Source organism: Macaca nemestrina, chromosome 9, assembly GCF_043159975.1.
Source record: "Macaca nemestrina isolate mMacNem1 chromosome 9, mMacNem.hap1, whole genome shotgun sequence".
Taxonomy (NCBI): domain Eukaryota; kingdom Metazoa; phylum Chordata; class Mammalia; order Primates; family Cercopithecidae; genus Macaca; species Macaca nemestrina.
Genome location: NC_092133.1, coordinates 119,317,340 through 119,332,242, shown reverse-complemented (window position 1 = coordinate 119,332,242; position 14,903 = coordinate 119,317,340). Strand labels below are relative to the sequence as shown.

General features: G+C 35.8%; 1 protein-coding gene across 16 annotated transcripts in view; it reads right to left on the bottom strand.

Moving 5' to 3' along the window:
• LOC105480021 (Rho GTPase activating protein 21) overlaps positions 1 to 14,903 on the bottom strand; it is a 134,160-nt gene that overhangs the window by 12,533 nt on the left and 106,724 nt on the right. For 9 of the 16 annotated variants that reach the window (XR_011608195.1, XR_011608196.1, XM_071070384.1 and 6 more), the window contains 8 exons: positions 11,696 to 11,854; positions 11,450 to 11,552; positions 7,872 to 7,908; positions 5,533 to 5,658; positions 4,232 to 4,516; positions 1,552 to 1,616; positions 1,052 to 1,188; positions 345 to 487 (listed from right to left, as the gene is read on the bottom strand). Coding sequence is in view for 14 of the 16 variants with exons in the window: in XM_071070384.1 (XP_070926485.1) it covers positions 345 to 487; positions 1,052 to 1,188; positions 1,552 to 1,616; positions 4,232 to 4,516; positions 5,533 to 5,658; positions 7,872 to 7,908; positions 11,450 to 11,552; positions 11,696 to 11,854 (1,055 nt within the window). In the remaining 2 variants the exon portion in view is untranslated. Of the gene's footprint in view, positions 1 to 344; positions 488 to 1,051; positions 1,189 to 1,551; positions 1,617 to 4,231; positions 4,517 to 5,532; positions 5,659 to 7,871; positions 7,909 to 11,449; positions 11,553 to 11,695; positions 11,855 to 13,373; positions 13,476 to 14,903 lie in introns of all 16 variants that reach the window. The other 7 variants (XM_071070378.1, XM_071070383.1, XM_071070379.1 and 4 more) reach the window with 1 other exon arrangement.

Genomic DNA, 14,903 nt, shown 5'->3' with positions numbered 1-14,903 from the left:
AGCATAAATATATACACACACATTTGCATGTATTATATTTTCTTAATTAGGTCCTTGTTCTCATCCTTGTTTTAAGATGCTAAAAGCAGAAACAGACATGATTTGAAGATGAATTGTTACCGACCATTTCAGACACATTCCTAATGGTTGAATATTCAATTTCAGAGTCAATACATTAGAAAAAAAGCATTACAGGTCAGAAATACTTAGGGAAACTAAAGTCTGCTACGAAGAGGAAAATAGATTGACAGTCTCTGTTGTCTGAAAGGCTGTATACTCAGATCCCATTATAATCACAACCGAATTAATGACTTTAGGAAATCCGGTGGGCTGGTGTCTCCTACCCGATTAGTATGAGCTGGTGGGCAGTCATCTAGTCGGACGCCGAACGTTCCTGTAGCAGTTGGCTTTTTCTCAAATGTCTTTCTCATGATACTTGGAATGCCTTTTCTCCATGTGCCTTTGTCTTTTGGGGGACTGGTATCATCTTTTGATTGCCAGTCAAAATAAAACAACATAATAAAACGGAAATGAGTGTTTAAATCATGACTTTAAAAACATTTTATCAATGTTTACATAAATCCAAGTCCTGTAATATAAATAATACATCCTATATTTAACAAAAATATGTTCTCTTCCATATAACTTATACTTCTTCATTCTTTTATAATGTGTGCTATAATTTTCTTTAAAACAGCAAAAAAAATAAATAAAATCAGTGTGTCATCTTTATAGTGAGACTTCAACAAAGGGAAAAATAATAGTTTTATTTCATAAATGATAGGACCTGAATCCTCCAAGTCATTTAAATTTGTAATGTCTCTGATTTAAGTATTGTTTGTATTTTCCTTCACTTTCTCTTTATAATGAAGCTGGTGTCTTGGGCCTCACAAAGGGAAAGGCCCAATGAGCCCAGACCAGGCCTACTGTGAATTTTGAGCTAGTTGACATGGGGCCTGGTCAGTAGAAATGGTACAGAAAACATAAACGTACCTCTCCGATGCCAATTTTAAATCATCTTATTTACTTGTTAGAAAGCTAACATCAATACCTTTACTGAGAAGTTTCCTTTCCGACTCTTCCTTTGGAGAGTGTGGGCTTTGAGTCTTTGGCTCTGATTTAGCACCAAGCAAAGTTTGCCTGATGCTGAGACTCTGGCGAGGTGTTTTTGGCAACTGCTCTGCTTTGCTGTTGAAGGAAATGACATTTGTTAACTATTACAGTCATCCTCCTCTATCTGTGGTTTCAGTTACCTGTGGTGAGCCATGGTCTGAAAATATTAACTGGAAACTTCTTGGAATAAACAATTCATAAGCTTTCAATTTTGTACAGTCCCGCCCAGAATAAGAATCATCCCTTCATCCAGAGTAGCCACACTGTATACGCTACCCGCCCGTTACTATATGGGAAAAAATATAGTGTAGAGAGGATTTGGTACTATCTGCAGTTTCAAGCATCCACTTGGGGTCTTGGAATGTATCCTTGCAAATAAGGGAGATGACTGTACTGATTTTATATCCAAATTAACTGCAGGCAAGGTGGGATTCTCACCTCATCAGACTGTTATATTCTTTTATTCTTCGACTAATTAGATCCCTGTTAGTGACTCCAGTGTCCTACAGAATAAATAAAGTAAAATTAGAAAATCAATTCTAAATATCAATAAGTAAGTGATGATCCCTACTCTTTTGAGGCTTTGTATTGTACTGCTTTGCTTGTTTAACAAAAACATTACTATCATCTGTTCTCAGTGGAGCTGTTTCAAAGCTTCTATTCAACATCACCATGTGACAAATGTTTCAAGTGCCTCCCAACATTGCCAAAGGGTTTTGTTTCTTTTCTGTATCCATGCAATACCTAGGATAGTACCAGCAAGTAACAAGTTTTCAATACTTATTGAACTGATCTGTCCATTTAAAAATAAATGACTACGAAGCAGTCAGTGTTTTCTCTAATACCAGAAAGAATGATCAGTGTTTAAAAAATATACGTGTAAGTGATTTTTCTTCAAAAAGAAAAAGAAATAATATAGGTGGATAAAAGATGGAAACAGACTGCCAGAATGTGTTAGTGACTAATTTGTAAGGACAGTGAAACCAAGGATCAACTAGTATCAAAAGTGGCAGTTACATTACCAGAAAAGAAAAAAAGAGAAAAGCTTAAAATTTGCTTGATTTTTTTTTTAACCTCTGTGAGTTAACTTGTATAAAATGCTATATGGTAAACCCAGAGTTGACCATAACGTGATCCTTTTATTCCTATTCATTCCAATTATACATTGATATTGAGTGGGGTTGTCAATTTTTTTTAACTTGCCTCGTTTTGATTGATACAGTTTACAAAGAATACAGTCTTTAAATACAGGAGTAAGTTATCTTGAATTTAAATAGACCATTCCAACTTATCAGCTAAGAGATCATATGATTAAGATCTAGAATAAGACTGCCTGGATTTAAATCCTACCCCGATGCTTAAGTCGCTGTGTGACCTTAGGGAAATGATTTAGCCTCTCTTTGCCCCAGTTTCCTTATTTGTAGAATGGTGGTGATGATAATAGGACGCATTCATATGGTTGCTGAGATTAATGCATGTAAAATGTTTAAAATAGTATGTGCCATATGCTATGTGCTCAGTGAATTACTGTTTTCTCATCTATGAAACTGGGGAAAATACTCGTGTACCTGTGTCTTAAGATTAGATGGTGATGATAATAGCTCACACCGAGTAAATGTTTATTACCTGGCAGGCATTCTTCATATGCATTACCTTCATTCAATCATCCAAACGGCTACTATGTGTCACAGAACAAGTCATCTGAAGGAGTTTCAACAATGACAGTCTACTGCCCGAGAGAGTGCCTGACACATAGTAGGTGCCTGTTACACAGAACTCCTCTGAACTATTACTTAAAGCTGAAATCCACATCTAAGTTCTTATTCTCCCTGTTTATTTTGCAAAAATTCAGGTCTGATGCTCTCTGTATAGCGGGTAGTTGTACAACATAGGTTGCACTGATAAAGATCTGGTGTTACTTTTTAACCACAAACAAGGCAGAGTGTAAACTACCAAAGGAAAAAAGCACACTTTTCCTATGGTACACGTTTTAGTACTTTGAATTGGATATAATGGAAATGACTAAATTAGAACATAATCTGCATAAATTTACATTTAATGTAGGCATTCCTGAGTACTATAAGAGAACTCTGTGCCCCTTTTTTGGTTATAATAAATGGGCATGAAAAGTGAAAACACAGTGAAGAAAAAACTGTGTTAATGATAAGAAAATACTTCAGCAAATGCTGACTTAATCATTGCTAAATTTGCTTGATAAAGTTTATAGTTATATGTACTTTAAAAACCATCTTTCCTGTTGATATTCCTACTGTAAAAATATCTTGATGATCATAATTCTCAAATCCCTAAACACTTCTGCATGAAAAAGAAAAGCTGGGCTAGGCGCAGTGGCTCACACTTGTAATCCCAGCACTTTGGGAGGCCGAGGTGGGCAGATCACGAGGTCAGGAGATAGAGACCATCTTGGCTAACATGGTGAAACCCCATCACTACTAAAAACACAAAAAATTAGCCGGGCGTGGTGGCGGGCACCTGTCGTCCAAGCTACTCGGGAAGCTGAGGCAGGTGAATGGCCTGAACCCGGGACAGGGGGCTTGCAGTGAGCTGAGATCACGCCACCGCACTCCAGCCTGGGCAACAGAGGAAGACTCTGTCTCAAAAAAAAAAAAAAAGCTGACTTATTATTTTTGAAAATGCAAGTTTTCTTAGAAACTAATTATTGTATGACAGTAGGCTATATCATATTCTTGACTGTATAATTCTACTAACAAAAATCATCAGTATCACTCTGCATTTATATGGTTATTTATACTGGTAAGTATGTTTACTGTAACTTAAGCACTACAACGATCCTGTCTTTGAAAGATGGAAATGGATCTGGAATAACTTGGTCACAAACGACCAGGACTAGGAATGTAGTTCATTGCTTCTCGGTATGCAGAATATATAAATAACCTATGTTTCTAGTTCAGTGATGGTGATTTTCCAATATGTGAAAATAATATAAAATAGGTATGTCTGAGTTTTCCATCAACTGTTTTACATGAAAATAGCACATTATAATTTTTTATAAAAATGATGTATCATATTCCTTAGATCTTTGTAAGAAAGTGTTGTGAAAGGGTCACATTTCTCCAGCATTCCTTTGAACACCCACCTCTTCGTTTAGGTTACTGCTGTCCTGGATCGTCTTGATCCAAGCTAACATATCGTCTCTGTCTTCAGCCTGAAACAGGCATTCGCAGTCGGATGTGGTGAGTCGAAACACATTTTTCCTCTTGGTCTCACTGTAAGAGATGTCTATCAAGCAAGCATTAACACTGATGGGCTGCTCTTCCTCAGACGGAGTCGTCTGCTCTCTTTTATCTTTGTACAGGTAAAGTGAATGACCCCGAAGTACAACGTACATCTGTTTCCACGGCCGAATACTTCCACCAACTCGCTAGAAAACATGCGACATTGCATGAATAGTCAGTATTTGGCTAAATCTTTGTGACAGGATAAGCACATTAAGCAACACCCTTCCTCTGCGCTTATACATAACTAGTGTAGCAGGTGGCAGATTTAGCTCAGTACCTATTTGTGAGGAGAGGAAGATAAAAATTGTGGACCGTAAACCGAGTTAGGCAGTGTATGCATATCAAAGTCAAGGACAGTGAAATCCCAACTTTAGTTGGGAAGGCAAAATGAACAAAGCAAATCAAAGAAAACAAATGTAGCAAAATACATCAAAAACAGTAACGGAACAGAAAATTTAAAAATCAGTCCAAAAAACCTTTTGAGTGAAAGACTTACGACTTAGAGCACACAAATGACAGAAACTGCAGAAGTTCTCAAACAATTGTATACTTAACTAATTAACAGAGTTCATCAACTTAATATGGCTTAGTAACTCTATCCACATTCAAAGTGAGTTTTCTGACAGCATTAAAATATTCTTATATATAAGCTGTCCAAATATTATAGAACATTTTTGCGGCAAAGTTTTTTTCTATTGAAATCTACTGGATGCATATATTGATATTTTTATGCTTGTTTAATTCTTAAAATACAATGAAACAAACTTATAAAGGTAACTTAAACTGAGAAAAGAGATATAAAAATTTAAAACTGAACTGCCACTTTCTAAAGGACAATGGGAATAACCCATTGCTAATAAACTAATAAGAAGGGCAGAGTTCCTTCTTAAATACTCTGGTTTCTTTTTTACATTGCCAAAATGTAAGACAATATGCATGTTGACTACATGCAGCTGACACACAGGACAAAAAGTACTAAATTAAAGCAATAATTAGAATTTTTTTAAGGAATACTTTTTTAATGTAGAAAAATATATTTATAAATTTTTTTTTTCACTCTTTAATCTGGGTCTCATGCCATTTTATGTATACAGGTTTTATGGTTTATTTGTCAGGGTCTGCATTTCTGACAGTCAGGGTGGCTTAGAAAACACACTACCTTGCCCTTATCGGTGACAAGAGGCCGGAAATGGAGCCACCCTTCCTTGGCAGCATCACTGAAGACCTCTGAGGAAGAATCTTTTCTGGACCCAGAGTCTTCCGATGACTTTTGGCTGTCTGTGATCTATAGAAAGGACCAAGAAAACAAGGGAAAACAGCATTTTCCTTTATAAATATTTGCACATTGAAACTGCTTTGTGGAAAACTCTTATTTAATGTTTCAAGTGAAGGGCTATTTTTGAAAAATCCTAACTTTGTATTTTTAAAAATTTCTAGTCTCATTTAAAAAATGTGAATTGACTATCATTTTTTAACCATTAAAAATAACAAATGGTATAATTTTCCTGTTCTCATCAGTTCACATTTTAGTGAAAAATGAGAAAATGATCGTTTTGTGATTTATGTCATTTGAAGAATGAAAACAGCAAGATGCAATAACGAATGGCTGAGAAACAGCTAGAAACTGGTGATGCTGTGGCAGGGCTTCTCTGAAGAAATAATATTTTGTTGAAATCTGAAGGAAAAATAAGGAGCCAGCCATAAAAGGTCAGAGGGAAGAGAAGTTTGGTGAGAATGTATAGCTAATGACTGTATATCATCATTATCACTTAAAATGTTCACTGATTAATGTGATCAACAAACAGCTAATTCTAGATCATTAAGGGTCTTTTAGGCCATGGTAGGAAGTGTGAAAGAAGCATTAAGTGACAAATCAGGGGAGTAACTGAACACCCAGTTCAAAGCTCACTCTGAGTACTCTGTTGAGAGTGGATTCTAAAGGGACAAGCATGAAAAGAGCTGCGACTACAGGAATCCAGGTGAGAGATGATGTCAGCTTGCATTTAAGTAGCATAGGTGAAGACAGGAAGATTCAGGGTAGTCTGGAATTGATATGGGGGAGAGTGAAAAAGAAGAAACATGGCTAGTTCTGAGATATTTGGCTTCATCAAGAAGATGAATGGAAGTGAACTTGCTGAGATGGGGAAAACTTAAGGGATAATGAGGTCTGGGGGTAACAGGTCTAATCATCACGTAAACCTTGAGTTGCTGATTAAACATCCAAGTGACGGCAGCTGACATGAGCTGCAGTTCAGGAAGGAGGTCAAGGATAGCCACGTAAACTTTGGGAAACCTCTGCATAAGATCACTGAGGAAATCAGGGTAGATAAAGAAGGGTCAGAACAACTCTGGGCATTCCAATATTTAGATATTAGGTGGAGCAGAGGGGATGGAGAAGTAGCCTTTCAGTTAGAAGAACAGGAAAGTGTGGCAAGATGGAAGCCAGCAGAAGAAAGTGTTTCAGGAAGGGAGCTGGAAATTGCATTGAATACCAGCAAGGGTTCAAGTTAAAAACCGACGTTAACCATTAGTTTCGGAACCTGAATGTCAGTGTTGTTCTGATGTGTGTGAGCTGAGAAGAAGTAGAAACTATAGTTTTTTTCAAGGGGTTCTGCTGTGAAAAGGAGTAACGAATAAAGCGGGATGTGGATTCCAGGAAGGTTTCTATTTTAATGTAGGAAATAGAACATGGGTGCATACAACAGTGAACAAGTCACTGGAAAAATGATGACTGTGCAGAAGGGGACTGAGAAACTTAGAGGCAAGAGAATCCAAAGAAATGTGGGGGTGCACAGTAATATTTATGGTAAGAATAAGGAAGGCAGCAAGTGTGGGTATAAAGGCAGGGGACTGGCTGGGGATGGTGGCTCACGCCCGTAATCCCAGCACTTTGGGAGGCCAAGGCGGGCGGATCACCTGAGGTCAGGAGTTTGAGCCTATCAACATGACAAAACCCCATCTCTACTAAAAATGCAAAAATTAGCCAGGCGTGGCAGGCGCCTGTAATCTCACCTACTTGGGAAGCTGAGGTAGGAGAATCGCTTGAACCCGGGAAGTGGAGGTTGAGAAAGGCAGGAAACTGATATTTTTGGAGATGGTAAATAAGGAAATTCCTGTCTAATAGTTTCCATGTTTTCAGGGAAGTACGAGGGGAGGGAGAAGAGAGAGAACAGGGGTGGAGTGAGGGGTGTTAGGGGAAGCCACGAAATAATTTCCAGGATAGAAAAACATACAACAAAATACAAAAAGGACTGCTGGGCAGTTAGATTTCTGGCCTTGAACTGATAAAGTCAGAAAAATCAGCACAACGTGCATCAAGTATTACGTACTTGAATATGTATAGAAATTAGAAGAGAACATTTTATACATATTTTCCAAATGTACTCAATACTTACAGAATAAAAGATTACAATATTTAAATATTAAATGTCTACTGGGTAAAAGAAGTACTTCTCTATGAAGAGAGAAACTAAGGTAAGGAGAAACTCTAATACTAACCTTGATTCCCTTCAGACTAGATACGTGCTTAAAGGACCTGTTGGGAAAAAAATACATAAATATTTTCAATAAGTGCAAAAAAAACTTAAAGATATAAGAATAATTTTATTACCATTAATCTTTCAATAATAATCTGACATTTCATCATTAATACGTTAAATGTCCCCTATTCAATGGAAGTGGAAAAAAAAAGCTAATTTTATAAAAAAATTTCCACTTAGTAATTAAAACTTTCTTAATTGATCTGGTAAGTTAAAATTGTTTCTGCTTAAAGTGTGGGATTTTCTATTTTTTTTTTTTAATCAAAGACAAAGCTACACAGGCTGAACACTGGGTTTTATGTTATTAGTTAACCATAGCTGCAATGCTATATTAAGAATTTCCATGATGTTAATTATGATCAGTAAGCAGTTGCCAGCAGCAGCCATCTTCAGAGAGATGCTTCCTGTCATCTCCACTCATCCTGCTGGTGGATACCCTGAACTGGAAATGTGGCAGGGAGGGCGCAGTTAGGGACACTCCCGGCCCTTTACTCTTCTACTCCAACCACATTCTGACTGCTTTCAAAAAGGAGGACAACTGTTGCCACTGAAAAGGCTCAGTGCTTCAGGAGACAGGTTCATGTTAAAGTAATCGAAAATAATTTAACCTTTATTAAGGGACAATAAAACTTTTTAAAACTCAAAATTCATTTAAGAAACTTAGAGTTTCTTGAAGATGTTACTAGAGGTGTCACTGTTCTCTCCTCTCAGAAACGCCCCCACCACGCCACAAACAACAATGTAATCAGAAACAGATATGCAAACTCAATCTTCAACCATATCAGAAGACACTGTAACTCTGAACTACCCTATACAAACAAAAAAAGGTGGCTAACTGCAGTGAAGTAAACAATGGATACAGGAAGAAAGAAGAGGGCACTGTTACTTGCAGATCTCAAAACTGCAGTACAGTGATTTCTGAAAGATTGAAACCAACCATCCATTGTTTGGAACAATGGAAAATAGCGTGCTGAAGCTGGCGACAGGAGCCTCGTTTGTTACCACGGAGTATCAGAGGAGAATGAGGAAACATACAGTCCTGCCATCACTGCAGGAAACAGTGTGTAGCTGGTGTAGGCTGCGGTAGACTCTGAAATAACGGCAGTTTTTGATATCTTATAATGAGGAAGAAATAAAAGCTAAAATAGCTCACAAATCCAACCCTGTATCTTTAGGAAAATTCCTGCTAGCCTGGAAGCAAGCCCTGCTAGCCACACACAAACCTCCCTGAAATAGCTGGTCCAGAAAGAACTAATTTTATTGGAATATAAAGAATAACCAAATGGAACCCTCAGAGGACTGTATGCAAAAATAAAAAAGACAAATAGCTCTTTAACACAAGGTTCAATATCATAGATGTCAGTATTCTCCAAGTTAATTTATAAATTAATCATTGTATCAATGAAAATGTACATAAGAATTCAAGAACTACAAAATCTGAATTTAAGGTTCAAATACTAAAATAAAAATAGCCAGGAGAATTCTGAAAAAACATAAAATAATGATGGATAATAGTCTTACCAGATAAGAAAGACACCATAAAACTACCATAATTAATAGAACCTGTTATACATTAATATACAGATAAATCAACTGAATAGAGCCCCAAAATTAAATACATATGACTTAGTATATAATAAAGATAATGTACTGGTGGGAAAAGGATGACATTCAACAGGTGCTTTTGGGACAACAGAGATATTAGAAAATGTAAAGTCTCTTTATCTCACTAATTAGAATAAATTAATTCCAGGTGAGTCAAAGTTGTGAGTTTACAAAAAAAAAAAATAAGTAAACATAACTTTTGTTATAATTCTGGAGTAGAGACAGAATTTTTCGATACGACTCAAAATTCAAAGGCCACAAAAATATTTCCTAAATTTAGCCACAGAAAAAATTTCAAATATTTGCCGGGCACGGTGGCTCACGCCTGTAATCCCAGCACTTTGGGAGGCCGAGGCGGGCGGATCACAAGGTCAGGAGATCGAGACCACGGTGAAACCCCGTCTCTACTAAAAATACAAAAAATTAGCCGGGCGCGGTGGCGGGCGCCTGTAGTCCCAGCTACTCAGGAGGCTGAGGCAGGAGAATTGCGTAAACCCAGGAGGCGGAGCTTGCAGTGAGCCGAGATCGCGCCACTGCACTCCAGCCTGGGCGACAGAGCGAGACTCCGTCTCAAAAAAAAAAAAAAAAAAAAAAAAAAAAAAAAAAATCAAAAAAAAAAAAATTTCAAATATTTTTGCATGGTTTAAAAAAAATGAAAAATATTGAATTAGGAAAGACTTGCAACACATCACAGACAAATGTTAGCTTCCTTTATATAAAAAGGATGCAGAAGTCCGAAGAATCCATAGAAAGTAGTCAAAAAATATAAAAAATCAGTTCACAGAAAAATATATCTTAAATATATGAAATGGTGTTCAACTGGTAAGAAAGCGTCAAATTAAAACTGCAAAATGCTATTATGATAATTAAAAAGATAGGTATCAAAGTCTAAACAATACACTGTGTTAGAATATAACAGCAGAGGCTTTTGTATATTGCTGGTGGGAATGTGGTTCGGTATAATTTTTATGGAGAGCTATTAACAATATATATTAAAATTAAAAATATGGCCAGGCACGGTGGCTCATGCCTGTAATCCCAGCACTGTGGGAGGCCGAGGTGGGTCAATCACCTGAGGTCAGGAGTTCCAGACCAGCCTGACCAACATGGTGAAACCCTGTCTCTACTAAAAATACAAACTTAGCCGGGCGTGGTGGTGCATGTCTATAATCCCAGCTACTTAGGAAGCTGACGCAGGAGAATCGCTTGAACCCAGGAGGTGGAGGCTGCAGTGAGTCGAGATTGCGCCATGGCACTCCAGCCTGGGCAACAAGAGCAAAACTGTCTCAAAAATAAATAAATTTTTAAAATAAATAAAAATATACCTTTGATGTAAGAATCCTATTTTCAATTGTATTTATTCACACATGTGCTAACTGCACTATGTACAAATATAGTCAATAAAGTATTTGTGATAGCATAAGATTTGATCACTATAAATGTCTATTAATACAGAGTATTGGTTAAGTATATCATGGTATAAACTACTCAATGGAAAATTTAAAAATCATGAAACAGCATGAGCCAGGACTATATGCATTTAATGATCTCTAAGATCAGTGTCTATATCATGTGTCATTTGTTTGTAAAAATAATTAGAATACAATACACATATATGCATATTTAGGTAGTATACATATGATTTTATGTACAGAATAGCTCTAGAATTACACAAAACAGTAACATATTATGTCTGAATAGTACTGAATGGCTGCAGTTTTTAGGGTGAGAGTATTTAACATTTTTCTACCATGTTTGTGTGTTATTGATTTTTAAAATTCAATTTAATGTTACCATTAACAACTTTATTTGCATTTCTAATGTCAAAGTTAGAAAACATAAGACTATCATTCAATTCTGAACTTATATGTCCAGGTCATGCTGAATACCCATCCACATGCAAATATTTAAAATAATACACCTGAGACTTACAATTTTGCATCTTCTCTGTAATCATCCAGACCCTCATCATATGATTTTGATCTTTCTGTCTTTGAGTTGGGCTGAGCATCCAGGCTAGGAGGGCCAACAGATTCTGTAATTAATTAAAATTCAGTATTTAGACATTCACAAGTGGTTCCCAGATTCTTTTAATGGTGGAAAGATCAGTTTATCATACTGTTCTAAGCGGAAAACAGAGCATGAGATATCGTTTACAAAACCACCCTTTAGACGTACCGTGGTCATGTGAGAGCTGACGGCGAATTATGGGAGCTGAAGTTGTGAGGCTGGGAGGAACTGTTGCTATGGAGGGGACCTGAGAGGTAGAGGCTGATATAACAGCAGAAGCAGGGATATGTGCAATATCATGATCAATGCTAGGGCTAGTTGGTTCATCTGTAAGAAAAAAGGAAAATCAGAATGTTCAATGACCTAATTGTTATTAATAAAACTCATAGTCAGTAACATTATTAAGGGGGTCAGATAAAGATTTTAACACTTCACCACCAAAGCACATCATTAAATGACCTATTCAGTCTGCTAAAAATTGATTTACAGTTATTACTCTAGTAATTCTAAATAATTCTGAGAATACGGTATAAGAAATTAAATGAGTTGCTCTGCCAACCAATTAATGCCTTCACTAACTAATTGTCAAGGTACTAAAGTTTATAGGTACCTCGAACCTAAACCTATCAAACCAGAGCAATAATCATATACCATCCAAAAGAATTACTTTTCAAATTTTAAATGTATCACAGATTATCACTTCAGGAAATTAAGCAAGGTGATTGGTTGAGGCTCAGTTTTCAAAGCATTAATTCCTAAAACCGTATCTCCTCCCTCATCCCCACACAAGTGTATCTCAATTTCTGTAGAAAGACAAAGTCCAGTCTCTAGCTTCCAAAATAAGTTTCCAGAGACATTTGTACAAAATTCTTACTCTTATAAAAACATCAATGATTTAAATTCTAATTGAGGCCAAGAAATGTAATTCAATAGGATGCTGGAACTATAATCCTTAAAATTAAATGCCCCAGAATAAAACCTGTTAAAGAATGGACTACAATGATAAACCAGGGTTTTGATGCCTTGATTTAAAAGGTCCAGCTATGTTAATTTTGACTAAATTCCAAGAATGCTGTACCATATTATCAGGATTTTACTCAAAAAGACCGATAATGTTACAAAAATATAACATTTCCATCTTATGGCCAAAATCAGTAAATTCTAACTAAGTTTAGCTTATTTTCTATTTTTACAACTTTCTTTAAAAGCAGCTCTTTACATTTTAGCAAGAGAAGACATTTTGGAAATTTCTCTATGCACCACTTTTTACTAAGTAAATGACAGTTTACTATCATGTCAGTAAGAATACAGTAATTCTTTTTCCAAAATCAAGAAGATAACTGAAGTTTTAAAAATTCAATGAGGATAACAATTTAATTTCACTAAAACTTGTATTTAAAACTGATTTTGATATTTAAATTAGCACATGTAATAAAGTTTCTTTAAACAATACATGATATAAAGCAGGCTGGTTTTATAGAGTCTGCTGATCCATAACTCTGTTATAGATTAATGAATACTGATGTAAATAGGAATATACTGTATTCTTCAAAAAGTATCTGACTCATGCAGAATTAATAAATCTTTATACTGGGATAAATATTTGAGGAGAATGATTCTATGCCTTGCAAAAGTAATGAACGTGAAATTCAAATTGTACATGGATTAAGCATTACTGCAAAGCATTAAATACAATTTTCAAATTTTGTGTCCCTGGATTTCCTGATGGTATTCATTCAATCCCTTCCGACTTACTATATTTTGGAGAAAATTTCTGAAACACACTGGATTAAAATAATCAGTTTTAGATATGTCTGCAAAAATAGGTGGGAGGATAGATACTCACCTGTTCTAAAGTTGGACTGAATGGAGAAGGCGTGGGAGAAGAGACTAACATTGGGCTTACTCATTTCAGTATTGTTGCATTCTTTATAATAAATGCCTTTTACTGGTATGTTAAAAGGAGAAAAGGAAAAGCTAAACATACTTTTAAAGTAAACACAATTATATTACCTCACATTTACAGACTATACTAATCCCATTCTTTATTCCCTTTGAAAATATAAAAACTTTTCTACCGGTTTAAAAATACTGTGTTAGGAATAATCCAAATTCAAAAACTCTATAATTTTCACATACACTTTAATTATTACCAATATGCAGATTACATAAAAACAATTTCAATTTATCTTATTTTCCAATGTAGAAAAATAGACATTAGTTGACCAAAGGGAAAACAAAAATTTATCATCTCATATACAAACATATTCAAAAGCATCATGATGTCACACTCTCAAACGACTTCTAAATTTTTAAATAAAATATTCTGTTAGATGAAAACCAATCATCTTTATCCTAGGCATACCACATACTACATTAAGACATTAATGCATTCAAAACGTCTTTATGAACTACTGGGGTTACAGATTTGTTATTAAGTGGCATAAACATTCGTGTTAAACTAAATTACATAATCAAAGAACTGACTTAAGAAATGAAGTCTTGGCCGGGTGCGGTGGCTCACACCTGTAATCTCAGCCCTTTGGGAGGCCAAGACGGGTGGATCACCTGAGGTCAGGAGTTCCAGACCAGCCTGGCCGACATGGCAAAACCCTGTCTCTACTAAAAATACAAAAATTAGCTGGGCATGGTGGTGCATGCCTGTAGTCCCAGCTACTTGGGAAGCTGAGGCAGGAGAATCACTTGAACCTGGGAGGCGGAGTTGCAGTGAGCTGAGATCATGCTACTGAACTCCAGCCTGGACGACAGAGCAGGACTCTGTCTCAAAAAACAAAAAAAAAAAACAAAAAAAAAAACCTGAGGTCTTCATTTACTTTCTTCACTAAAAGGCCCAGAGCTCTTTTTAATAAAAAGAATGGTAAAGAATACGTAAGTTGCTACACATCAAAATTCAATATGGTTACTGTTTCTTAACATGTAAAAAAATACAGGCCTATATATCCCAAAATTTTGCTTTGGAAAACAATGTTTTCCAAAAGTAAATAATCCTCACAGATAATATCTACTCCATTATTCATTTAGATTTTTTCCAAATGGAAAATATTTCAAATTATGTTTCTATTGATAATATTCATATCTGAATAGGAAACTTTCACTGTTTATTGCTTATCAATATTTTAGAAAAAACACCTTAAAGATTTCATATTGTGAAACTTCATGCATAACTGTTACATAATCATTTTTCAGATATCAAAGCATGAAAGAAGAGAAGTCCTTCTATATGAAGAGCTCTTATAAGTAAGAACCACCAAAATCACAGCGGAAAGAACAAAACACATGAAAACACAACTCATGGAAGAAATACAAAAGCCTCATAAAAATGTAAAAAATACTTGTAAAAACCTATTACTGAACT